This window comes from Zeus faber, assembly GCF_960531495.2.
Source record: "Zeus faber genome assembly, chromosome: 19".
Taxonomy (NCBI): domain Eukaryota; kingdom Metazoa; phylum Chordata; class Actinopteri; order Zeiformes; family Zeidae; genus Zeus; species Zeus faber.
The window spans coordinates 11594971-11622824 of record NC_137206.1 but is presented as its reverse complement, the minus strand read 5'-3'; the positions used below and the strand labels follow the sequence as shown (position 1 = coordinate 11622824).

Here is a 27854-nt window from a genome sequence, read left to right as displayed (position 1 = left end):
CACACGCACGCACACGCGCACGCACACACACATACACACACACACACACACACACACACACACACTGGGGATGAGCCGCAGGCGTGGGTGGCCGACGGATACACTGATAGAATTCTCATTTCCAATAACTTCTCTGGATGACTTAAGTACTTTTCTTTTCGACTCCAACGAATCGGCATACTTTAGATGGAATCTCTCTGTTCTCTCTCTCTCTCTCTCTCTCTCTCTCTCTCTCTCTCTCTCTGCCTCCTCAGTGATAGCTGATAATTCCGCAGCGGGCGGGTGTCCTGAGAGGCCTAAATGCGATTCTAATTCCATTTTTTATTAAGTTGTCATACAGTCTGCACAATAACAGTGCTCAGGATGGGCTTGGCCGAGGTCGTTCCAATGTGGCTTTGTCACGGGTGTGTGTGTGTGTGTGTGTGTGCGTGTATCTGTGTATTGTTTGTGTGTGTATGGATGCGATGGAGCAGCACTGGGAGTGATTTGGACTTACGCTCACTGAAGTTAAGAGAGCGCTGTGCGTCGTTGTGGTCGGGCTGTCGCTCTTAGCGCCGTGTTTACCGTGTGTGTGTGTGTGTGTGTGTGTGTGTGTGTGTGTGTGTGTGTATCAGCGTTGGCAACCGTACATGTTCCCTTACACTGACAGGCTGTTTTTTGCAAGGGGCAATTAAAAGCTTGTTTCACGGTTTTAGGGGTGGTTTCGCAGACGGGGTTTGATCTAATTCCAGGTTAAAATGAATCCAGAATTTAAATAAGGTATTGCTTGATTTAAGATGAATTAGTTCTGTGCTCGGAAGTCCGAGACTAAGACTGGTCAGCTCCTTCTGACTGAAACCTCCATGAGCTCCGGTCTTCCTTCTGGAAGACGGATTTTTTTAAACTAGAAAGACGATTTAGTGTAAGATGCGGCCTAACTCGTCCCCGCGAAACCACCCCTCATGAGTCACAGAGTTACGGAACGGTTTCGCCGAGAGTTTATGTGGATTGAAGGACATGGAGTGGAGATGAGTCCGCTCCGACAGCACTCCGCTGTACTCTCCGTGACGTCAGCGCGGTGGAGTGCTGTCGTGCAAGGCTGATGTGCTCACACAGGTTTGGGGGGTGAGTGCGTGGGTGGAGTTGAGAGATAAATCAATATTATAAGTCTAAATTGATGCTGAGATGATCTGACCGAGGATTTCTCAAAATATGAGATCTGAAATAGTAGTTATGTTCAGTAATATTTTGAGTATATTGAGGTAGTTATGTTTTTAAAACCAGCTTTTTGGTGTTGGGATCTTAAGTAGTAGGGCTTTGAAATCATAAGCCTGGACTAAGATGTGTATATTCTATATACACACACACACACACACACACACATGCACAGTTACCCATAATAGGAACACACCATGCACACAACAACACATACAGACCTTGTGCCCATGTTCTTATTAAGGACTCTGCAGCAGATGAACGGACAGCAAGTCTTCTTGACCTTGTGTGCTATCTTCAAATAAGTGTGCCGGGCCAAGCCAATCCAGAGATGGGTCTACTTTACCACGTGGTGTCCCATTTACGGCACCGCCTCCACCCACTTCCCCTTCGTCCGCCCGCCCTGCCCAATGTCAACCGGTGAGACCCGCATGTCACGGAAACGGTGTGTTTTGTGGATTGTAGATTCAGCGTGGAGGGATGTCAGGCCCACCCGGGGACACCTGTGTTTTTCACCTGCAGGGATACTAGTGGGTTATCAGTGTAGGGCTGTGGTTAGGTCTGGCAGGGGAGCGCATCGCCGGGACGCAACGCAGGTCGTACCGAGCTGGGCGCACGTGGGACGTGTGAAGGTCCCTGCTCTGCTGCTGCATTCCTCTACGAGGTTATTCGCGCGTGTGTGTCTTGGTGTGAATCCTGTTTGGTGAGGATTCTGGAACAGTGGTTCTCGTCCAGTCCCGCCTCGGGATCCACACTTTGTGCTTAGTTATTAAGGCTATGTTCAGACTGCAAGCCTTAGCGCTCAAATCTGATTTATTTTTCGGATTCGATTTTTTCGTTTGGCCGTTTGCGTTATTTTTTTTTACATGTGGCCAATATCAGATTCCAGCGTGAGCGGGTCACGGTCCTGATCTGACCCGCATGCGCAGAAGTTACAAAGACGTCGCACGCAGAACGCTGTCGCACGGAAGTAAACATGGCGGGCAAATGCACCGCCCCCCCGGCGCGGTCCGCGGCCCGCTGGTTGTCGGGCGCCGTGGGGCTGTTTGCCTCGGCTCAAGCTCGCAGAGTAAAATCTTAATATCCAGATGGGGGCACGGTGCTTTTTTTTGTATAAATAAAAGACTTAATAAAATAATAAAAGAATTTAGAAGAATAAATTAAGAACACAATGTGCTCAAATTGTGCCCTGATCACTCCTACACACACCACACCTGTACACACACACACACACACACACACACACACACACACACACACACTGACACAATTTAAGATACGGTACTAATCATGAAATGCGGCGACCGTGGGTGCTCCCTCGCGTGGTCAGTCTATTTATTGATCTATTATTTATTCCTCCTCCCCACGCTGTATATGCTGCTTTACGGCAGCGGCGGTCCACGCTGCCGCTGCGGGTCCCCCGTTGGCGGTGAGCACGGTGCACCTCGCTCTGCTTGTAGGCCCCAAAGTTGGGGGCGGAATTCAGAGTTTTTTCCCCGAAACACAGGGGTACTTTCGTCCCACGAACCTGCAAAAAAATCCGATCCGTATCTGATTTAGGACCACACATGAAAGTTTCCCGACTCCGAATTGAAAAGATCAGATTCCATGTGATTTGTGCTGTCCACGCTGCCATGAAAAAAAAAACTGATCCGAGTCACGTGTGAGCGAAAAAGTCGGATTTGGGCCACCTGGGCCTGCAGTGTCAACGTAGTCATCGCCCAAACAAAATTAGATGACAAGATTATAACCATTTGAAAATATTTTAACAAAATGAATAGCGCAGTACACGGTTAGCTCTGATGTGGAACTAAGGATCTAATAATATTTGTTTTAATTGAATTTCATCTGGTGAACAAGCGCTCTGCGATGAGACCTTAAAACACAGCATTGGAAATTAGGTAAAATCAAAATCATATATATATATATATATATATATAGAGAGAGAGAGAGAGAGAGAGAGAGAGGTCTTTTAAGAAGTGGACGTGATTAAACGACACTCCCTTTGGATACGATTCCCCCCTACGAAACACAATGTTCATATTTTCTTGGCCATTTTCTCTCACCGGTTGTATTTACACAACAATACGTGTGCACATCATGGACGGCGTCAGCGCCAGCTGCTGCCACAGCTGCGGCGACGGCGGTGGAGCCAGCACTAGCCGCGGCGCTCGCCCCTCGCGCCGGCGCTGCGGCGTCTATCTGGCCGGGGCGATGTCAGCCGGATAGATGAATGGCCCTCTGCTCTCGGCCCACTAAGTAATCCACCCCATGATGAATCGCTGCTCTCACTGACACCCAAATTGGAATCATTGGGTCCGGGAGCCAAACGGAGAAAAAAAAAAGACCCCTGGCGGCAGCGCCCAGTCATCTGTTACCGTGACGCTCCCCGAGGCCGCACAGGGTATCCACGGCTCGCACACACACACACACACACACACACACACACACACACACACACACACACACACACACACACACACACACACACACACACACACACACACACACACATCAGCTCTCCCAAGGCCTCCGATAAATAGAAAAAGAAAAAGGGGCCCCTCAAAAATATGCCACGTTGATATCCTTCCCCCATCAAAGCAGCGGTATCATGTTTTTCTTCCCGTGTAGGCCCTCTGGTGGGGGAAGGAACCGAGGGGCCAAGGCCAAAACGTGTCTGAACACTGATTATTCCTCGGCGGTTGGAGCGGTGTGGAGACATTTTGCTCCATCAAGCTGTGCTTTTGTAAGCAGGGTTTTTTTTATTTTTCGTTTCCCTATGTGTCCGTATGTTTATGCAAAAATAAAATACTTAGAATGCTTTCCAAGACGCCGGGCTAATTGTATTCGACCGGCTGAAGGCGGAGCTGCTTTGCCTAAACTGCAGCAGCTCTGTTGGTGGCATATGTAAAACAAATCCCCAACGCAAGACATGACTTAATGAACTTAATGAGGTTTTCTAATTACGGGGGGACGTTCGCCCGTGTCAAATGGTGCTTTTCTGCCTTCCTTGGCATGGATTAACAGCCAGGCCATTAAATCCTGCCCCGCATTTGAACAACGGGGGAAGAGTCCAAGGCTCCATCGGTCTCCACCCACATTTAGGGGTTGATCCGAACGCTCCTTGTTTAATAATTGCCTCGGTATCAGATCCAAAGAGAAAAGATGGAGACCCCAAAGAACCCCGCCGCCGGCAGGATTTGAACCGTCGCTATTCCCCCCCGCTGGGACGGTTGGATTTAAATTGAAATGTAAGTACAAAAGAATGTTTGAGTCTTATTTGACCGAATCTTTCTCATAGTTTCTTTAGAAGAAAAAAAAAGAAAAAGAAGGTGCCCGGGTTTGGTCTCTGTGCCCTCTCACCTTTGTTTGCTTCTCGCTGGGGCCGCTCTCTTCTTTTTCGTCGCCCCATTTCCCTTTTCTCTCCTGCTCGCCGCCGTTCACTGACCGCTCTGTACGTACACCCGGCCCAAAAATTGAAATTGAACATTTAAACCCCCCGACGGCTGGAGGAGTCAAAATAATGCAAGCACATGTAAACTTATTCAAAGTATCGCCTTATTCTGGTTACACACACTCTGCATAATGCGTACATGTAAAAAGTACTATCTCACCGTATCCGTCTCTCTCTCTCTCTCTCTCTCTCTCTCACTCTCTCTCTCTCTTTCTCTGTAACATCAGCTCCCTCTCTTGTTTCTGTCCGCGGTAGGGGCGGTGATTTATTTTGTCATCATTAACACGTCAGAAGAGCCAAGTGTGGATTTCAAAGTCATCTGACAACTGATACTCTTTAATGGCACGCTGGTACAGTAATTAATAATATTAAAAAAAAAAGAAAAGAAAAAGAAAAGAAAAAAACATTCCATTTATTTGTTCTGGAAGCCGGCGCCGCCGCCAAAGCAGCATAAATCCTGTCTGTTGCTCTGGCTCAAATTAATTTACGTGTTGCGTCTCCCCGCATCCTTTGAGAATTGAATTATCTCTGCAAACAGACTCTGGGTGTGTTGGATATACATTGCTTCCGCAGCGCCGTACAAGCCTGCGCGGCACGGCGGTGTGTTGTTCTGTTCCACCGCATGAATCGGCTCGACATTAAAACCGGCACCGGGAAGCATCTTGAATGACACTTAACAGATGGAATGGGACGTTGTTAAGTTGTTAAGAACATAAAAAGGAAATGGAACCGTCTCTCTCCCACCCACATACAATACTTCAACATGCTCCACCCGTTGGCTACACGCTCGGCTGCCAGTGCCGTCGGAAGCGGCGCGACTTCCCAATTGCCGGTTCAGGGAATTTACATGGTCGACGGTAGGAAATAGGGCAAGGCAGCCGAAACTGAGACTTACACATAAGATCTTGCAAGGTAATCGGCCACGGTATTTTAAGAAGTATTTTGTGCGAGTTGGGGACTCGCATGGCTATTCAACTCCAAGCAGGGCGGCAGATATGGTGCCCGGTAGATTTAAGGCGTGTTCTGGGCCTGCCCTAATGCCCCTGGGGGGAGCATTAATGTGCGGTTTATGTGCAGTTTTTTTTTAGGTTTATGTGCAGCGACTATAAAACATTTAAGTAGTATGAGTACATCTATAATAAAACTTACTCTTCCCACATTTCAATTATCGCATAAATGAAATGTGTACATATGACATTTTTTACTTAAGAAATTCTAGTTCTCACTGAACCTTAATATTAGAATGTAGAAATGATGACAGTTAATTTAATAATAAAATAAAAGATAAGATAAGATAAAGGTACTTTATTAATCCCCAAAGGGAAATTCCAGTGTTGCAGCAGCAATGACATGGGTGACAAAAACACGCATCATTTACAAAAACACACATTCTTTTTTGAGTCAAAATAAAATAATTAATAAATAATAAATGTAAAATATCTTGCTCTACCACAAAGTTCCGGGCCGCTGCATCGAAGGGCCGCGGCCGGCGGCGCTTTCCGTGGTGCTTCCAGGTTCTGTGCCATCTGTGGTTCAATGCCAATTTTGACCACTTTATCGCTATTCCCTATAACTTTAAGTTGTTTTTTTCGACACGTTTAATTGGAATCATGGAACAGCTTTTGTCAGTGTTTGTACCGCCTTATTTGAACAATAAATAATTCAAAGTTTCAAACAAGTTGCTGTTGGAGTGCGTTTTGAAAACCACCACGGGCTGCTACCCGTTCAAGGCATCACGACCTTAGGATGCCTGGAATGGGCAGCAGTCTGTGGTGGATTTCGCCGTTCGCGGGTGCTTTATGAATTAGAGGCTCACTTTTTCTGTTATTTGCAGCTGCTTAGCGGCCGCAAAAGCCGCGTCATCCTTTTGTAAATTCACCCTTTAAGAGTTTAACAGAGATAATTTGAAATAATGCACAAAACAACAAAATGTAACTTTTGTTGCATTTCATATCAGCAATATCAACATTCTAACATACATGTTCGAGGCTGGAACTGCCCTTTAAGTCAAAGCATCATGTGCAGTTGTCATATTTCAAGAAATCATCCAAACAGCTGACTTACCGTAGACAATTGACCTCAGCAAATTGGATTCACCACAAATCAAATATATTGATCCAGAATTGTGCCTTTTCAAAACTCTCTCACTGCTTTCTAATGCAGAGATGCCGGGTTGATATTCAGTCTCATGAAGTTATTCCACTGATGATGGTGATAGTGACATTATGGAGTGGCAGGGCTGTATTTATTTCAATTTCTTTAGACATGGTGTGTGTGTGTGTGTGTGTGTGTGTGTGTGTGTGTGTGTGTGTGTGCGTGTGTGTGTGTGCATGCATGCGTGTGTGTGCGTGCGTGCAGGCGTAACTGTGTGTGATGTGTGGAAGACGAGGGTTAACTCCTTTGCCTAAATCCAAATTAGTCACGACGAGCCAAATCCACTATACTCGCTAAATGAATTTGCTATGTTATGCAGAAAACAGAAGAACACACACACTCGCATGCAGGCGAACACACACTCGCATACAAAAGTCACATTCATGTAATCATGATAGCTCTCGGACATTCAATTTTAACGCAAAATCAGAAGTTCTTCGGGTGAGTTAGCGATACTGTCTTTCTTTTATCCGTTTATGTTTTATTGCATATCGACTCTACAGATTAAGGGCCTGCAGGATGTCATTACCGCTGCAATTCTCCTCGCATTGTCTTTGCTCGGAGACGGCAAACATAATTTAACATTAAAAACCAAAATGATGAATGCAAGAACCGAACCCGGATTGATCGTTTGGCAACGATCTGTAGCGCTGGCTACAAGTGCCAGTCATATTTTATTCTGACAGACAATATACATACGTGCACGTCTTTCCACACACACACACACACGCACGCATGTGAAGATGTCAGTGTGAGTTGGCCGGGATTTTCTCGCAAATCCCACCCCCTAAGGAGCGAAGGGGCCGGCATAAATCAGCCGGTGTCACGGCTACAGACACCCGCGGCTCCTTATCGCCACACACAGGCGGACACGTTCACAGATAGATGGGTTGATAGGGCCACCAGACGGACAGGGCGGCGGGCAGGCAGGTAGAAAGGCTTACACACCGGCATACACGCCGAGTTCAGATTCACCGTAAGACAGTCAAAAAAGCGACAAGAGCAACGGGCAGACTCAAAAGCGGAAATCGCCGGCCAACAATGCGGGGTGAACGGCGCCCGGGCGAAAGTGGCGTCGCGGCACAGAACTTTGTGGTACGAAAACGTCACTATAGGCATCGTGGAGCTGAACAATGGATCGCGATATCCGCAAAATGTTGCCTTTTTTTCCGTTCACACACCGTTAACGCCAGAGGGCAGAATGCAACTTTGCTTGATCGGCGTTGGCACCACGGGTTGACAAAATCGCTCACTCAGGACACACATGTGTCGGCCAGGGAGTTATAAGACAGCAGCAGGAAAATGGCGGTTTAAAAATCCATAATCCAAGATTCCCACGACTCATTTTAATTGCTAAAGTTGCTGTTAAAGTACCGGCTGAGATTGGGGGGGGGGGGGGGGGGGGGGGGCTCACACAGCGGCATTCCCTCCCTCGTCGTCTCACGGCTGTTTGGATCCAACCAGACAAAGTCTTGTATTACTGTCAGACGGTATTTAGGACACACTGTATCATGCACGGCCATGTTAGGTAGCGGTGCCAAACCCCATTTGTTTCAACCGATCGGAGTCTGCTCGTGCAATGCTAAGCTGGTGTTCCATTTCACGGACTTGTCTGTTTTGGGTCATGAAACCAGGAGCGAAATGCTTTGCCTACACAGCCGACAGATAACATCGCTGATCCCATTATTTACTCTGTGGAACACTCGTACACTCCCTCTGGTAGATGGTTTGCTGCGCGTGTGTGTGCGTGCGTGCGTGTGCGTGTGCGAGCGCGTGTGTGTGTTAGGGTTTTTTGGGTTTTTTTTCACCCCCAGATTGAACAAGCGATGGCGCTCTTCGTGTTTGGGTTTAGCACAGAAAAATAACCAACTGTATATTTAATGTGTGTCAGGCTGGATCGCGCCGCGTAAATCTCAGGAAAGCAGCGACCGCCCACATAATATTCTGATCAAAGGAGGAGAGAAAAAAAAAATACCCACATTGAGTCACCGCGGAGATATATTGGGGTTTTTCAGGAGTTTTTTGGGTTTTTTTTTTTCCCGGCTAACTTCCTATTTTTGTCTGTTTGCTCCGTAGCACTCATACCTGGAAGCACACGCACACCCGCGGTTGACCACGGTCAACTAAATCAATGTGTGTTCTTCTCTGTTGGTTTTGTACCAAATCAAAACGGAAACGTATAAACCCGTGGCCGTGAGGGGGGGTCTCGTCGCGCGCGCGCCGCCGGCTCCGCGGCTCCCGCCTCCCATCCGGGGGCCCCCGTCCCGCGTGCAGAACGGCCTCCGGAAGCGCCGAGACGGCCCCGGAGTGGAAACGGGGCGCCAACCCCCGCCCCCGCTCAGCCCGATAGCAGTCAGGTGTCTCCGCGCACTTTAGAGTCAAAGGAGTCCTGAAAGCAGCACAGATGAGGCTTCCGGCGCCGGCGCTTTTTGAAGCCGCCGCGCTCGCTAACGACCCTCCGCCCCCCCTCCCCTGCGCTCCGCTGACGAACCATTCACGGTTCTCTCAGCCTCCGCCGAGAGCGGCGTCTCCACGAGGTGTGCTCGCCCGGGGGGTGGCGGGGTTTGAGGGGGGGGGGGCGTTCGAGGTGCGCCCAGAAGTCAGAACAGAGGAGCACGCGTGGCACGTGTGAATGGGAGTCGTTTGAGGCGGTTAGGGTAATTTTTGTTTGCTTTTTTCCGCTCGCTCTACCCTCGTTGGTTGTCATTCATCGGGGTTTCAAGTATGTTGTGGTTGGACGCACGTCACCGCTGCCAATTTACTGCGTGTTCGATTGCATTTGGAGGGCTGCTGCCAGCATTATTTTTACACCTATTTTATGAAATGGCAGTGTTCGTCAGTAACTCAGCGGTGAGGCGACTGATAAACTGAGGGTATCAGTTTATCAGTCTGTTACAATCCTAAAGCAGCATTTGGGGTGAGACGTGTCAGGGCTGGTGGATGTATATTGATATAATACAGCTATCGTGAGGCGAGAGTTGACATCCTCTGGGATTTCAACTATCATGATATAGTTATTATAGTTATAGTCAAGATTCCCGGTGGGTTGCTGGTTGTTGGGCCGGTGACGAGGCAATAATTAAGGTTCATCCCTCAACTCGCTGCGGCACCGCCCGCTGCTGTGACCTCTCACCCAGCCCTCACACACACACACACACACACACACACACACACACACACACACACACACACACACACACACACACACACACACACACACACACACACACACACACACACACACACACGCAGACACACACAGCTACAGGAACGCCGCGCTAAACACTGATGATATGCTCATAGGCCGTGAGAGCTTGGGGCTCGGCTCGGCGACATGGAGAGCCGAGCCCCATTCCTCCAAGTAGAACAACTAAGAACAGGGTGAACAGGGCACGACTCGTAGACGCGTTATGATTATTTCACCCCCATCTTTGGCTCTCGCATTGTCTGTACGATGTACGACAAAATTCTGAGTCGGGTACAGACCTAAAAAAAAATTCTCTAAAAACACACTATTTCCATTTGTTTTGTTTGGAAAAACGTGTAACGCCGGTCCCAATCTGGGAGGTCCTGGAACATGTTCCGGCAGGATCCGGCACAAATTAAGCCCTGGTTAATTCGTCCTGAATTCCCAAGGGAGAGTGGCTGACTGCTTCCGCAGAATGAGGGGCAGCTTCACAGTGCCAAGAGTCGGTCGCTGTCGTATTGGAGACGGTCTACAAATGACATCACTTCATTTTCAAAGTTCAATCGCTTTTCTTGTCATATGAATGAGACCACTCAAACCAAGTCTATGGTTCTGAGATGTTATCTACATGTTGTACAGCCTTTTCATTTCGAAATAAAAGCTGTTCACCTTTTTTTAAATTACAAAGTTCAAAAGCTTTTTTTTTGTCATCATAGCACTTAAACTAAGTTTATATGGCCTTTTGGCCTTTTGGATTTCAAAATAAAGGTCTTTGAACTTTTATTTTCGAATAAACATAAAGGCTGTGCAACGTGTAATTTATGTTCTATTATGACCTAGTCTTTTTCAGATTTCTTCATGATTAGTGTCAAACCCATGCACCCTGAAAAAAAGATTGTAGAGGTTGCACAATCGGTGTTCAAAGCTTAAGCGCTGAAACTTTCAGCACTGCCACCGAAGTGGGCTGATGAGAACATGAAACTCCCGGGCTGAAAACGAGCCCCATTCCACCCCCGATAGTTAATATAATGATATAGTTAAATGTTGTCTTTAAGGATGCATTCAATTGACGTACTGCAATGTTCTGAACTTCATAGACTGTTCTGGCTGTTCTGTTATTTTTCGGCCATTAGAGGGAGCATTAGTCTATCAGAGATTTTGAACGTGTGGGTCACAGCCCCGTAGTGTTCCGCAATGGTGCAGTAAATGGGCGGCCAAATTACATGGCAACATTTTTCTTTACACAAGAAAAAAAATAATTTGTGGCTGGGTTTTTTTCGCAACATTTAAACACACATTTCATAACATTTATCTTTAAAATTAGAAATGACAAATACATTAGCACTGTGATAGGCAAATGAATGGAACACTATTTAGATTGCCATTTGCCGTGCTCCTTTGAACATTAAAATGAACCTGTCTGGGACGGAAATATTTTTCTAACGTTGTATTTTTATAACATTAAACAAAAAAACAAACCAAGAATCCAACTCAAATACTTCTCATCTCCATGAGCGTTCCATCTTGTAAAAACTAGTTCAGTGCTGATTACAGTTCTAACAACTTCCTTTGTGTGAACATCTTTCATACAACGAATTGTGGCTCTGCTCCTGGAGCTGATTTTGCAACAGAGTCTTCCATCTTACTAGTTTAAGAGGAAATAGTCTGAGAGAGAGCGAGAGAGCAACATGGTTTCCACCTCAGGTGCCTGTACAGAAATAAAAACAGGGAAAAGCTTTTACCTTCCCGTTGGGCCAACGTTTCACGATTGTATTATTCAGCAGGCTTATCTGGAAATAGGCGACAACGTGAAAACTCAATATATATTTCACACTCCATTCCTTTTTCATTCTTACCTGTGTGTGTGTGTGTGTGTGTGTGTGCGTGCGTGCGTGTGTGCTGGCGTGCGTGCATGCGTGCGTGCGTGAGTGTGTGTGTTTATTTCATCCAAAGCCCCTGACAGAGCATTAACTGCGCTGGTTAGAAATGTGCTCTCAAAACATAACATCCCTCCTGTCTAGTGCAAGTAGACGAGGGAAGGTGAGGGAAGACAGGTTTCTGCTTTTGTGTGCTTAATGTGTGTGTGTGTGTGTGTGTGTGTGTGTGTGTGTGCGTGCGTGCGTGCGTGCGTGCCTGCGTGTGTGTGCGCGCGCACGCTATGCTTTCAGCCTTCTTTTATAGGAACTGAAGGAAATTGGAAATTTGAACTGTATTTGGCTAATGCAACTCGGAAAGCTTTTCCACTTTCATTTAATGTAATGTAAAAATCACATATCTGGCCTAATGAGTCCTCTGGAGTTTTCAAAGAATTCCTTTTTTCCGCCAATATCTACACAGCATCAACCTTCCGTTGCAACATTAATACTGTGTCGTTCAAAAGGAGCTGGGGAAGTGCTCTTTCTCAAAAGCACACATCAGATTTTTTATTTTATTTTTTTTTCAGAGGAATTGTGTTGTGTGTTCAGGACAAATCCATCTAAAGTTTACTCCAAAATCAGACTTTCCAGTCCTGCATTGTTGTTGTTTTTATTTTTTATTTTTTTGGTGTATCCATTTTGGCGTGAAAAATGCATCCCCTTCGGTTTGCAAAGCAATGTGTTTCTGCCACATCATAACTTCTCATTATGTGAAAGGAATATCTCAGCCAAAAACCCTACAGCCTACAGGCATCTTTTGGCGTGAGCACAGACCAGCACCGTGGAATATTATACCACTACAACCAGACTGGCGCTTAATTTTCAAGTCTGGATACATCAACATCAAACAGTTCCTTAATTGACTCGGAATCACACTTAAACGCAGAGCAGGGAATTGGAAACGGGATATTATGGACTGTCAGATTGCATTCATCATATTTTTATTAGTTTTTTTTTCAGGGTTTTTTTTGCTGACATTATGTGGAAAATAGCTAGAATGCCTAGGAATAAAAGGGTGTCTAACGTCTGTGTATTTATGTTTGTGCTGTTCAGTATCACGCATGTCAAGATGTCCACATAATGAAATTATGACCCTTGAAAACTCTTAAATTAACCTTATATTCCACATTATCTCAATAAATCATTTCAATCATCACATGATTTATATTTTTTATTTTTTGCCGATTTTATTTTGTGTGGCTGCGTTTGAATGCGGGGAATATAATATCACATTCAAATAATCCACTATCTGTCTCCCCTGGGGCTTGAACAAGGCTCCAGAATGAAACAAAGAGACCTCCCTTCCCACCCCCTCCCTTCATTTCAGATGGCTTGCTTGAGTGAGTCCCAAGCGACCAGCCAGCCGCGCTGCCAGAAACTTATGACTAGCCATGTTCTTCAAACATTCACGTCGTTACCAAAGCAAGGCAGGATGACAGATAGTCCCTTCAATATATAGTGACAAACAAATTAGTGCAAAGATGCTTCTCGCTGCGTACCAGATGTGTCGGGCGCCATGGTATGGAACAGCCGATGAAAAACTGTCCACGTCCCATCTGTGCCTCGTCGGGACCATCAGTGCAGCAATTTGTGCTGAACAAAGTAGCGCAAAACAGCCCGTCCGATTATAGGTGTCATAATGTGAGGCATTAAACGTGGCTGGGGAGGATCTCACAGGAGCTCGCCGCTTTATCCGGTGAAAGGGTTCCATTTTGCAGTACGGATAGAGGCACCTAAAGAAGAACACAAAAAGAGAAGAAAGGCTTCTGGCTCCGTCTTACATGTGACTCACGCGTGCTTGCCTCCCTTTCCTTTGTCATTTGGTTTGATATTCATTTTCAAACACTCTCATCCTCCTTTGCTCCTTGATTAGGAGTAACCTTCCATCTGGCATGGCGCCGGAAAGAGCAATACCAAAGGTGGTTTTTTTCGCACCGAACAGTTCTGAGGACTCCCTGAGGCGAACTAGGAACTGGGGAGGTCCCCCAAGAACTAAATAACGTCAAGGGCTTTTTTGTGGTTGTATTCCCACTGCACCGGAACTCTGAAGTGACATCATCCAACGGGGGTTTCAGCTGGAGTTCTGTGTTGTACTACTCTGTAAGTTTCACTTATTTCGCCTTATCAGTTCACTAAAATCAGTTTCTGAACAAATTTGAGAAATAGGCAATCCAGTTACTGAATCCTCACTCATATTAGATCTACTGTACAAGGCACAGCTCGCATCGGAGCACCGCACGTTGATTCATTCAATGAGCATCGGAAAATAAAATAAATGAAATAAATACATCTACAATAAAAAAAATGTTTTTATTGGTTTTCATTTGTATCCATATTTTTTATTACCGCTGAGTGCACATGGGCTGATCCGCACCCAGATCGATGCGACTCAACCAGGCAGACTCCTCCGAGGGACCGTGGAATTATGTCTGGACCTATCACCCTGCACTTATGTCGCCGATGGTTCCTTAGTCCCTGCCCTGGAGTGAGAGCTTAAAAAGTTCCTCAAAACAGAGTTCTAAGAACTACCAACGTTCCTAGTTCCTGCAGTGCGGACAGAAAAAAAAAAGGGAGGGTTCCTCCAAAAAGTTATTAGAACTATGAAGTAGTTCCCGCCCCGTGCGAAAACGCCTGAACTGGTGCGCCTTCCCTCACCGACCTGTGGATCCACACATACTTTGGCTTAACATCGGCGCCGGAGTGCCACGCAACTATGTCCGTGCACTTTGCAAGGCAAAAGGCTTTTGGCTGCTGTTAATCTCTGCGCTGCGCGCGCCGTGCTGCGTCGTCTGGGGCTCAGCTCAAGTCGCACAAACAGGAAGAGAAGCCACGGAACAACAACAGACCTGACTTCACCAGTCAAGTGACAATCTGTGACATTCATCCCTTTGCATCGGCGGGGATGGGGAAGGCACACGGGCGTCAGGTTGCCGAGGGATGTATAGCGCAATAACTCTCTGATACAGGGGCGATGGGGGCGGTTAACCAGGGGGGAGAGATGAGAGGCGAGGCAGGGAAAGGCATTTCTGACCTGCTTAGTGTCATTACGCCGCAGACTTATCTAACTGCTTTCTCACTTGTAAATATAGACAGAACTTGGTAGTAGGATATTTTTTGTTTGTTGTGGTTGTTTTCTCGTCTGTTAGATTGTGGTATTCGTGTAAGGATATCACCAACACGTGGCTGAGCTTCGGCTATTGCATTATGTTTCCAGGCAGGGGTTTGTAATCCTCAGTCATAGCGGTAGGGAGATTCCTCTCTCAGGCCTTAAGAGCCTTTAAACCCGGAAGTTTGAGGCAGGTTGTTCTACCTGGATGGGGGTGAGGCTCCTCTGGTCATGGAGCTCTGGACAGTTGTGGCGAGAAGATTGTGGAACACGGTTCTTCTCAAGGGAACTGACGTTGACTCTTGAAAGACTCGACAACCCCACAGTGTGAACTGCCGTTACTCCTGTTCAAATAGTTTAGTGGGTGTTACTCTGAGGGACGGATTTTGATTTTTTTATTGTGAATTTTAAATATTTGTCTGATAATATTGCTAAAAATGGATAATGAACAACTTTGATTTCGAGTCAGGGCTCTCCAGTGGTGACATTAGGGGCCTTTTATTTTGCATCTAAGGGCTGAGGGCTTTCATCAAAGTACCCTGTCGGTGTGGTCCTCTAACTGTGATAAAGGGATATGCCAAACCTGAACTGACTTCACTTGAATCTCAGGTAAAGTTCAGAGATATGTTTTTTTTATGTTTTCATTCCATCAACGCTGGGGCAAGGTTTTCTCTCATTGGCCATCTGCTCTTCTCGTAAAAGTTTCTCCATAGCGCACGCAGGTGCCATTGTTCAAACTTTGGTGTTAGAGCACTAAAAGCTTTTATAGTCAAACAGTCCCATCCAAATGCCACACACTTCTTTCTTCCAAATGTGACATATTTTATTCAAGTTGTAAATGCACTAAAAAGATGTGATAAAAAATGATTTTTTTTTTTTACAGATCCTTGGCCTGCAATATAACACTGAAAAGCTTTTATCATGCTTCTGCTATTGCATCTGCTGTCTGCATTGTGTTATGTATAGCAGAGATTAATGCAGGCGACCCAAAGTGTTGGCATTGGTGGCTGTGAGCTGTGATGTGGAAGGCGGAGTGGGGATGAAGGCAGCACCTGGGTGTGATAATACCCACTCTCTCTGCCATCGAGCACTCCTGTGGTCCTCCATGACAATCCACGACCGTCACACTCTTTGAGCGGGTTCTTCAGCGACACTCAACCATGTCGAGTACATTCTCAAGAGCATAGCGTCACACTCCAGGTCTCTGTCAAGAGGGCAGCAAGACAAAGAGTGAAAGGGAGAGGCCGTTGGACTGTGCTGTCATTGAAAAAGTGTTTCGGTGGTCCTTTAGGTATCTCCTCACTGCGTAACCCACAATGGAATACAGTGTGGTGCTGTGGGCCTGCTTCAGCTTTGCGCTCAACAAAGTGTGCATCACTAACAAGGGCATCCACAGATTTGAAAATCAGCAAGAACCTTCCTTTTTAAACTTTTTTCTACAGGACCGATGCTTCTGTTTTCAAGGATTAGAAACGGGATAATTTGAGACCTGACCAAACCAAATGTGCTTGCACACTCAATACAATACAACCCTCAAATAAGTCTTCATAAGTGCTGATGGTAATGGTCAATAAAGTTGTCATCAGCAAAAAGCTTCTAAAGAATGAATTAGTAAAATCGTGCACATTTGGCCACAGCAGTCAAGCAAAGATAATGGGTCAGAAGCAACTTAAATTATCCCACTTAAACTGAGCCAGGTAAGACAGACAAACCGGCACGGTGGCACTGACGAGGTTTGCTTTAAAAAGAAATAAAAAAATAAAGCCTTTAGGCCAGTGACCTGCTGTTTTGGAACATTTTCTCTTCTCTAATTGTTAATGGGTTGGGGCAAGGAGAGTAGGTACGGTCTATGCTACGGTGGATGGCGCTGTAGTAGCTTTACACGTCCCTGCACCAGCTTTATAGTTACAAGAGGTGAAGAGTGTAGGATAATCCCCCCCTTATTTTTTTGCCTTGAAAGGAGCTAACACCACATTTGGTTTTTGTTTTGGCGCTTGAAGTGAGTTCAGCCAGCAGGTAGCGCGTGTGTTTCTGTGTAACACAGGCTTTCTGTCCTCTGGCATCCGCTGCCAGAGGAACACATGTAAAGCAGATGGCCTGGCTACTCTGCGCTCACCACCACTAATCATGTGCTAAATATCCATCAGTCTGCACTGATCTGACCTCCTGTCTCTCACTCAACAACTCCATCCAGTTCTAAAGATCAATTAGGGCCGGATGATATTTCATTAAAATATTGATGTTATGATATGAGACTAGGTATCGTCTGCGATTTTGGTTTCATAAAACCTTATAAAGTTAAATGTTGGCTGCATTACAGTAAAGTACTGCAATTCTCTTAACTTAGTAGACTATTCTAGCTGTTCTAATCAATGCCTCTACCTGCTTGGTCATAATATCAATCAATCAATCAATCAATCTATCTATCTATCTATCTATCTATCTATCTATCTATCTATCTATCTATCTATCTATCTATCTATCTATCTACCCTGACAGCCCATATACTGTTGCAGACTTAAGCTGCTTTCACACATAAACTCCGGACATTGTCCGGATAATCAGGTCCGGACATTGTCCAGAGTTACAGACTTTCACACGTAGCACACAACCACACATTGTCCGTTTCAGACGCTTTTACACCTACCGGGAATACACAGGATGGTATATACGAGGGGTGGAGCCTGGGTAAAGCGTGCAAGAGGCAGGACTTGATACAATGACGCTGCAGAGTTTTAGCGCACCCAAGATGGCGAAAGAGGCTACAGACTTATCTTTCTTTGGGTTGATACTCCATGTATTTAGGCATATCCGCTGTATAAACTGAAGATTAGAAAGGAAAATAAAGAAAAGCAGAAAGGAGTATGAAGCAGCTACGCTCCATGCACGAAGATCTGCGCAGAGGTAAATAACTGGCGCATGATGAGATGTCATCAACACACGACGCGCCAACTGTCTCACTGTGAATACACCGGACAATTACCTGCTCTGTTCACACATACCGCTCAATTGGACATTACGCAGACTTTGTACTAGGGTGCCGGCTGTGTAAAGTCTGGGTAATGTCCGGTCCAAATGATCCGGACATTTGGGTTCACACGTACAGCTCCTCTGGGAAAAGTGCGGATAATTTCAGGGTTGCAGTGCATGTGTGAAAGCAGCTTAAGAGTCTTATTGCTAACAATGGAGCAGTGAATTGTTGTCACAGTCGGTGATAACACTCATCACAGTTGCGAAACAACTTCTGCCAGGCTTCTCAAACGAGTCAGAAAGATCTGAAACAACAAACATCAAGCAGCAAATTCGTGAAATGCGGTGACGTTGGCGGCAGGGACGGTTTTAGTGATTTGGAGGCCCCAGGCAAAAGCCAATGTGCGGCCGTTCTCCATTTTGCTTAACGCAATCACAGCTAGTAAATGAAAACTATTTGGAGGCAGCTCTTTTCAGTTAACAAAGCAACAGATCTAAAGGACGGAAACCAAATGAGAATTCTAACTGTTCTAACTGAAGAACTTCAAATGACCTTCAGTCAATTAGAAGAGGAGAATATGGCAAGAAAAACATTATAAGTACTGCATATAATCTTTAATTCTTGCAAGACAAAAGTACAGTATAGTACATGCTTTTTGATAAAACATTTGAACATCCGCTATTCTCTACTCCACACACGCTGTGTGTGTGTGTGTGTGTGTGTGTGTGTGTGTGTGTGTGTGTGTGTGTGCGTGTGTGTGTGTGTGTGTGTGTGTGAGAGACAGAAGACAGTCGCAGAAGACACACACACACACTTACTGTATACACAGTGAAGGTAAGGTGATGCACATCCACATTGTTCTGCTGATGTTGGGACCGTAATAGGTCCAAATAGCTTTTGTTCACGAGCTAAAATGTTTTGTGAATATAAAATGAAAATAAAAAAATAAACTCAAATGCACGAGGCCCCTTTGGCGTACAAGGCCCCAAGCAATGCCTACCTATGCCTGATGGTAAAACCGCCTGTGGTTGGTGGTGTGGCGCTCCACTACACTTTCGGCATTGCCGTTCCATGCAGTTGTGAATCGTAAATTCATAAACAGAAGGTGAGATTGTTACTTAAAACAATTTGTCATGTGGTCTGAAGAAGGAGCTCCACACGTAGTGGCATTTAGTGGCATTTATTGGAGGGGACGGGTTGAGTAGGTGGCTTAAGATGAGGGGAAATTTAGGACAAGGGTAAGGAAGAAGGAGAAGGGAGACAGAGAGAGAGACAGAGCGAGAGAGAGAGAGAGAGAGAGAGAGGGAGTGAAAAAGTACTCACGAGAGAGATAGAGTGATAGAGTCAGCAATCTCCCCCAGCATCTATTTTAATAGTCTCCCGCTGCTCATCTGGCCCATCGGTTATGCTTATAGCCAACGGGAAATCTGTTTGGGCTCATTACCTTCTCCTCAGAACTGATACAGGAAGTGGAAGGAGACGGAAAGGATAAGCAGAGAACCCACTTCCTTGTGAGTGCCACCGCCAACTGCCAGCGATATCAGGAGGGAAGTGGCCAATCTGCCAAGGCACCATTCAGTATGCCTCCCTGCTCTTAGTGATGTATAAAGAAGCAGGAGAAGTGTGCGGTAGAAGGAGTGAGACTATTGGCTCACATACAATTGTTGATACACTATAATTGTGGATCTACCTCGCCCCAAAATCAACTAACTAACTATCACTATGTATGTGTAACGTGTGTGATACAAACCGTGATTAATTCTTCAGAATCAATTTTTTTAAGGGCTCTGATAAAGGCCCGTATTTAAAAGTAACAATATCGCAGGATTGCTGTAGTCTGGAATGTGGAGTTGGATCTGCGCTCCGTCCTATTCCAACAATTATAGGGCTAGAATAAATCTCCAAACCGAAGGTCAAACAAAACACGTTTACAGCTTCCCAGCAAAAAAAAATTGTTAACCCCACGGTCAAAATCGGGCGGAAGTTTCTGTTTATTTCAGCACCACAATGTATCTCTGTATTGTCCATGTGCCCCTGTCTCTCTCGGGATGGTCCGCAACGCCCCTTTTTCTAGCAGGGAGTTTATCTCTCTAGCGAGAACCTCTTTCTGATTGTCCCGGACCACGCACATGACTTTTTCCCTGAAAATGGGCAGAGGACGGGCAAACTGGATGACACAGTCCTGAGGACCCATGGGTTTAGCGTGCACACAGACCAGGCCGTTCTGAGTCCTGGCCTCTGCTGCGTTCTTGCTGCCCCACGGTTAAGAGGGGGCCGTGCGGGGCATCCATGACTGGACGAATCTACTTTTCTTCTGCTCCTCTTACTTGCCCATCATGAGGCCCATCGCCCCGAGGAAGGCGTCAGTGGGGCCAGAGTTTCCATTTGAAAAAATTGGTGCCGGTGCCCTGGAAGATTTCAGTGACCGGGCAAATTGGGAGACAAATGCAGATTTATAATATACTTTTGATGAATATTCAAAATAAAATAACTGTCATTAGTTAAGCTATTTTTAAAATAAATAATTAAATAATCAATTATTATGACTTGAAATCAAATAATTTCCGTTTATGAAAAATAAGTAACAAGTGCAGCTGATTTAATTCACTTAAATTACATTTTTATAAAATCAAAAACAAAATAAATATGGCATGTAGGTCTAAATAAATAACGTTTGTGGTGTTGTTGTTGAGGTTAGGGAGGCTTCTTCCCCAAGCTGATGCCTTCCTCTGGTGCAAGACAGCCAGCGATGGCCCATTCCACCACAGGGAAGGTCAGGTAGCCCAGCTCCTGGGCCTGGTCGACATGGCAGTAACCCCGCCCTTCGCCAAATCCGCGTGCACCTCGCAAAACAACAGGATAGATGCCGCACTTTGGTGGAGAGCTCCAGAGTAGAACTCCCCATCCAGCGTGGACACCTCCGTGTCCGGTACAGCCGTGGTGGGAAGGCCCATCTTGTTGGCTGCTCGCTTGGACACCCCGACGAGTTTGGCCTCCAGTAGTCTAGTCGAAGCCGGAGCCGAGGACAGGCTGGAGCTCGCCCGGGAGCTGGGGAGGCTCTCTCTATTGTCAGATTAGTCAGAGTCCAATGACTCTGTCAGGGCCCCAAAGGATAAGCCCTGCTGGGGTTCCTCCGGGATATACATTGCGAAGGAAACTGCCTGTGGTATAGGGACTGGGCCATCACTAGGAGGAGTGGTAGTGTGAATTGGGCCAGCTCCTGTGCTAACAGTAGACGGGGAAGCAGGCTCATCCTCTGACATAGCCACTTTGTTTGCGTTCTCCTCACACCAGCACGCCACTCGTTTCCTGAGGAGAAGCTGGGCCAAGGCTGGGTACTCCGTGGGGTCCTCCAGGATTGCCGACTCAGCGTGCTACCTTCCCAGGAACGTCGCGCAGGAGCGGTGGCAATCTCCCTTATCCCTGCAGTGTCTACAGTCCGGAACTGCCTTCCTAGCCGCGTGTTAGTTTGCTCCCAAAGGAAGAAAGGCGACAAACTCTACGTTGCCTCACCAAAGGGTACTTGAGCTTGTGACTCACACCAACTCTTACAAGTTAGGAACCAGAAGGCGAAACAGATAATGTGAATTTAGAGAATCTTGAGTAGGATTCTTCTTACGCAAAGTAAGAAAAGCGGAAGAAAGGAAGGTAGGCTGCATTTATATACCCAGTCCACGCGAGGGCGGGAAGGAATGGCAGCATTGGCACTTCCTCTGCCATCCAGCATGAATGCAGAGTCTTCGACTGGATGATCACATGATCTGTTGATCAGTCCAATGAATAATAGATAGCAGTCCCCGTGATGGGGAACCCCATTAAATCCAGCTACTCCTTGGGACATTTGAAATGCACTGCGATTCAGTGAGAGTGACAAGAACAGATTTGTTGCAGTGTTGCTTTGAAAACTACGTCGGCCTGAAAAGCTTTACACAGAAGAGCCCCATTCTGACTGGGATCCAAGGCTTCCACATAATAACACCACCAGCACCACCTAACAGATTAGGAGGCGTCTTAACTTCTATACATTTACTTCTAAGCTCCTATTGGGCTCTCAGGAAGGACTCATGTAAATTACCCTTGTTGATTGCAAATGGAATAACCTATGGGAAGTGAAGAATTCAACTTTCAATATTTTATTTAAAAGGAGACCTAATACAATAGTGATGGCTTTACATGGCCACAAAGTGCTGTGTTTTCTTTTAATAGAATGCATAAAGCTACTTTCTTCATAGTATATGTTGACTATCTTTGTCTACTGTCTACTATTTTTGATATTTTTAAGGGGAGGAGGCTGTTTTGTTGTCTTGGCTGTTTCCTTGTTTTTGCCCTGTGATGGTCAGGGGATCAGGATAATGAAAACTCATCCTTTGGTCAGTTCTAAGTGTTCCCCCTCCAACTTAAATCGGAAAATAAATTATATTCTGAGGAGATATAGCCCTTCTTAAATATAATTCTGCTTTTGAAATCCATGACATATTGCACACTGTTACTATCAGTTGGCACATCTCTCGCTATCTTATGGCCCAATGGGCTCTTCCACTTGGCAGAAGCTGTGCGTGGGTGGTGAGACCCCAGGCACAGCAGCATAATCAAATATACATTACAGGCTGCTCAGACCCCCTCACTCCCATGTGTTCAATGTAATTTTTAATCTGTACAGTAACAGTGGATCGGGGGGGGGGGGCAACCATTTAGGTGACACTGTACCTGAGTGTGTGCTTGAGGACAGAGGCCTTTCACAGCCCTAATTGTTTTGTCAGCACAAAAGACAGTCATGCTCTCAAACGCTCTTCAGGGACCCACTAACAATACGGGCTGATTTTAAAATCTGAATAATGACGCCGTCGGCCAAGGGACTCGTTTAGGGCCAAATTGCTGCTTGTGTTGGTCTTCAGTCCGTAATTAGGTCAGAATGCAAATGCTGGCATTGTGATGTTAACCCACAAGGATTGCATGAAACGCTCCAGCTCCAGTATTTAAAGTGTATCCGCGTGTGTCTGAAATGATTCATCAAGCCCCTCTAGTGTTATTGAGCCTGAGACGAGACAGCAATTGGAGACAAGCTTGTTCACAACCTTACATTCTTATCAAAACGTGTGCGCTGTGGCACAATGCGAGTACCATTTCATGCAGCATTCAGTTCACGAGAATTTTTGTCACCCCAGCAGCCCTTTTAAATGCTGCTCCGTTGGCAGAGGCAAGAAAGTTTGAGAACTTACTCCAACTTGCACCTTCACCTCCCTCTGGCATTCACTCCATTTTCCTTCTCTAGACACCCACTCCAGATTGTCTCATTCTCCAGCAACCCCCTCTCCTCCTCTGCCTCCTTTACCCCTCTCTTCCTCTTCACCGCCCCAACAAACAAACAAACAAACAAACAAACACACACACACACACACACACACACACACACACACACACACACACACACACACACACACACACACACACACAAACACAAACACATCCTATCTTTCTAACTATTGATCATTAGCCAGTGTAGGAGAGGGAGGTCTAATTATGGTGCCAGACTGGTCTGTCAATTCTGCTCAGTGCTGCGCGATGAACAGTAACCCTCACAAAGGCCTAATAGGGCCTCACTCTGAAACCAGGCACACCTGGGCAGCAGGGAGAAGCAGGAGAGAGGCTGGCTCCACAATGTACCAGGTTTATATCGGGAAAACTCTCTCACAAAGGTTAAAGGATTCCCCTGTTGGTTTCAGCCATGTGTGTTAATGTGGATGCGTGTGTGTATGTATTTTGTACATTTTGTTCGTTCTTTGAGCATGCAGATGTGTGTCAGACCACTGCGCGCCCCTTGAGACACATCAAATTAGGAAGGCTGGGAAAAAAAAAACGTGGTGTGCCTAATGCCTCCTCAAAAATGGTTCTCCTCTGTGGCCATGTAAGGCCGATGCTGATACAGCGTTTTGATTGACTAAACCATCGGAACATCTCAGTCGCTGCCCTCTTGTTGACTCTGCGTCTCTCTTGTCTCTCCTCCAGAGAAAGTTAGTATGCTGTCAGCATTGATCGCTCCCTTCAAGTACATGAGCCCGGGGACCCACAGCACAGAGGATGAGGACAGTTTCAGTAAGATGCCTATTTCTTTCCCTCTTTCTCTCTAACACAGCACCGCTCCAACTCTCTCGACAGCAGGTTTCAAATATCAAAGTCAACTCTCTTGTCCTCAACACTCATCATTTGGGTCAAGTACAATTTTGCTGTGTGATTAGTAATTGATGTCACATTGTTCAATATTATCTAAGTTTGCCATAATATTGTGAAAGTGACACGTCGAGTATGAATTCAGATCTCCTCCCATGAATAAGTAATGATGTAGTTACATGTTAATAGGATTAAGCTGCTGCAGTAACTGTAATATCAAGGCATAGAGTCTCGGCTCCTTGCGAGTCTGCCGCCTGTCAGCGCCCGATCTGTGTGTCCCATTTCACCATTAACATTCTTGTGACAAGATCTGAACGCCCTATTTTTGTTCATTTCCCATCAGAAATGCAATACGCCACCACTTGCCCGTAACTAGGTTTGAAGAGCGTGTCACAACTGTTCAGACTTTGTCCTCACGGAGGATAGAAGTGTGAAATAAAGCAGGCTGCTGACAGATCTTTCATCCTTCCTCAGAATGTGAAGCTCTCAGTGCAATCCCCCCATTACAGAAAGGATTGACGCTTTGCATTGGCCACAGGGACAAATGTTTTCCACTTAGGCCATAGACTCTGAACCAATTTAGAGGCAGATTACAGAATGATTTTGCAGATAGAGTCCTAATTTTTTGAGGATTGGTATTTGTATTTTAAAACCCTTAAATACAGTACCAGCCACTCAGAATGGCCACCTTCAGCCGGCTGCCAGCCGGATATATCCATTCCTTCCATTGAGATAAGCACAGACCTGTCACTAGCCTGTCACGGACCAGCCGGCCATTCTAGGCGGTTGCGTCTGTATCGTAGAGCTAGGCAGCATGAAGTTGCATCAGCTCAGGAAAATTATTTGTTTTTCACCATTTTACTGTGTATCAAGTGTCTCAATCTTTCACAGGAGACATTCCTTGATTCATTTGACTCTTAGCAGGATAGATGTGACTGTTAGCCCTCAGACAGTGACGACTGCAGTCTTTGTGTTCTGACCTGTGTTGTAACACTGACATACGCTGCTCTTTCTTTCCTATTCTTATTCCAGGCACCAGCAGTGCAGAGGTAAAAGAAAACCTCAACATTGGTAACTTAGAGGATTGTACGTTTGCACCCGGCGAGCGCCAGTCCCATTTTTGCTCCGAGCCATCGAGAGGTGGGACTTCAGGTGTGAAGAGGAAGCGTCCGCTTGAGGAAGACAACAACGGGCACTTGTGCCAGCTCCGTCTCATCTATAAGAAGCTGTCCTGGTCAGATACACCAAAGAATGCCCTGGTGCAGCTCAACGAGCTCCGACCAGGCCTCCAGTACCACATGGTCTCCCAGACCGGGCCCGTCCATGCCCCGGTGTTCTCCATCGCAGTAGAGGTCAACGGCCTGAGCTTTGAAGGCACGGGCCCCACAAAAAAGAAAGCCAAGATGCGAGCCGCCGAGCTGGCCCTCAAGTCCTTTGTGCAGTTCCCTAACGCCCCGCAGGCTCACCTGGCTATGGGAAGCCTCTCCAACCCTTCGGCTGACTTCACATCTGATCAGGCCGATTTCCCAGACACGCTCTTCAAGGAGTTTGAGTCATCGTCGTGCTCTGATGGCCTCTCTCTATGCACGTCGGGGTCCGAGAGTGAGCTTCTCTCCAGCGAGTTACTGAGACACGGTCGACTGCTCCAGCACACTTTGGACCTGATGGTGGAGGCCCAACAGAGGCTGGGTGGGATCATCCCAGAGCCAGAGGCGCCCAAGAGCCCCGTGGCGCTGCTCAACGAGCTCCGGCCAGGACTACGCTATGCCTGCCTGTCGGAGCGAGCCGAGGGCCGGCGGCTGCGTAATTTTGTGATGGCTGTGCGCGTGGACGGACAGATATTTGAGGGCTGTGGACGCAGCAAGAAGCTGGCCAAGACTCAGGCAGCCCAGTGTGCTCTTCAGGCCCTCTTTAACATCAAAACAGCTCCTGAGGGGAGGACAGGCATCAAAGCCAGCAGGAAGAGTTGTCCTCATTTGCCCCAGGTGAGTACAGACTCCATGCCACTGCCAGCCTTCAGCTTAGCATCATTGGCAGCCACTTCACATCCTACAGGGTCCTGTAATGACCAAATCAGCAGGATAGCCAAACACCTTTCAACACATAATTAAGGAGAAAATAAGATATGGGCTAGAAAGAGTAGGAGATGAAAGGAGGAATGCTGACGGCACTGATAAGGGTTGTGTGTAAGCAAGCTGGCATTTATTTTTGGGCCCAATGACATAGGGGTGCATGTGTGCGTGTGTGTGTGTGTGTGTGTGTGTGTGTGTGTGTGTGTGTGTGTGTGCGTGCGTGGGTGCGTGCCTGCCTGCCTGCGTGCGTGTGTGCGTACGTGCGTGTGTGTGTGTGCGTGTGTGCATTAGCATGTGGATACACATACGAATACATGTGTTGCAAGGCCTGGGCATTGGATAAACAAAATGTGCTCCTTGGTCTATTCACACAGAAAAGCATGTAAATGAAGCTAATTATTGTCCTTGTGTGTGTGACTCAAGAGAGATCGGCATGACTCCCAAAATGAGTGTTATTTTTCCCCAGCCCCATGTTTGCTAAGCTATAATTGGGAGAGTTTTGTAATTTTGCAATCTCTTGTTTCCTCATGTGTGGCATCTCAGTGTCTACAAACATTAATTCAATCTGTTGCCCAAAGGAGATAGAAAAGCAAAGAGCAAATCGACAAACAAACCACCGAGCCCAATCCCGAGCTCATTTACCCAAATATGTAAATGAAAAGCACAGCGAGGAAACCTAGCTTTTCCAGGAACTTCAGAAAATTGACCAACCCAAAGTCATAGTGGCTGGATTGGCTGGCACTTGTTGAAAGCCATTTCCAACTTAATTTCAGCAGCAAAAATTCATCTAGAGAAAAACTGCCGTGAGAACAGTCTGGCCCGTGCCAGACTTCTGCTGTCATTCATCCCACATTCAGTATTTAGTATCATTGATAATATACTCTTAAATACAAGACAACACAGTATGGAATACACCACGTACAGCACATTACTCTTTGTTCTTGAAGTTTAGCTCGTAACTTTGTATATAAATTGAAAAATTCCAGTCCACAGCACCGTAATATTGCTTATCCCCCCATGGCTTATGTTGGCACAGACAGTGTTATGTTTCTCTGTGCAGGCCACGAGTCATATAAACATTTTTTTTTTTGTTTTTACTGTCATGGAAAACGTCTCTGGTGAGAGCGTCTTTCCTCCCGTGCGCCACATCAACCCAACAAACCTGCACATGTTTGCCCGGGAGAAAATGTTTCCCTTTTCTCCTTTGCCTCCACGGTGCCTAAAAGGATTTTAAGAGGATTTGCCGCGCCCGTTTCGTTACAGAAAACTCCCGCTTGTGGAATTTCTTGAAAGTCAGCTGTGCTGTCTGCGAAACTTAAGGGGCTGGGGGTTTTTTTGTTTGTTTTTGGCACAGGACAATACCATACACATGTAAAGGTTTGCAAGTGTGTTGAAGTATCGCGGTGGGATTTGTCTGTGCATTTGTCCATAACACACACACACATACACGCACGCACGCGCGCGCATACACACACACACACACACACACACACACACACACACACACACACACACACACACACACACACACACACACACATCACAACTATATTAATATATATCGTTATCTATTATTAGCTGTACATTCATTCATGTCATGTATGGGTAGAGTACTCAAATTTATACAGAGAT

At 46.2% G+C, this 27854-nt stretch overlaps 1 protein-coding gene across 1 annotated transcript in view; it reads left to right on the top strand.

The window, feature by feature from the left end:
* The window catches only part of adarb2 (adenosine deaminase RNA specific B2 (inactive)), a gene marked incomplete at both ends in the record, with an annotated part of 152711 nt that overhangs the window by 74000 nt on the left and 50857 nt on the right, over nt 1-27854 (top strand). Inside the window, 2 exon segments of the mRNA XM_080020372.1 lie at nt 23989-24075; nt 25183-26135. Coding sequence (XP_079876498.1) covers nt 23989-24075; nt 25183-26135 — 1040 coding nt within the window.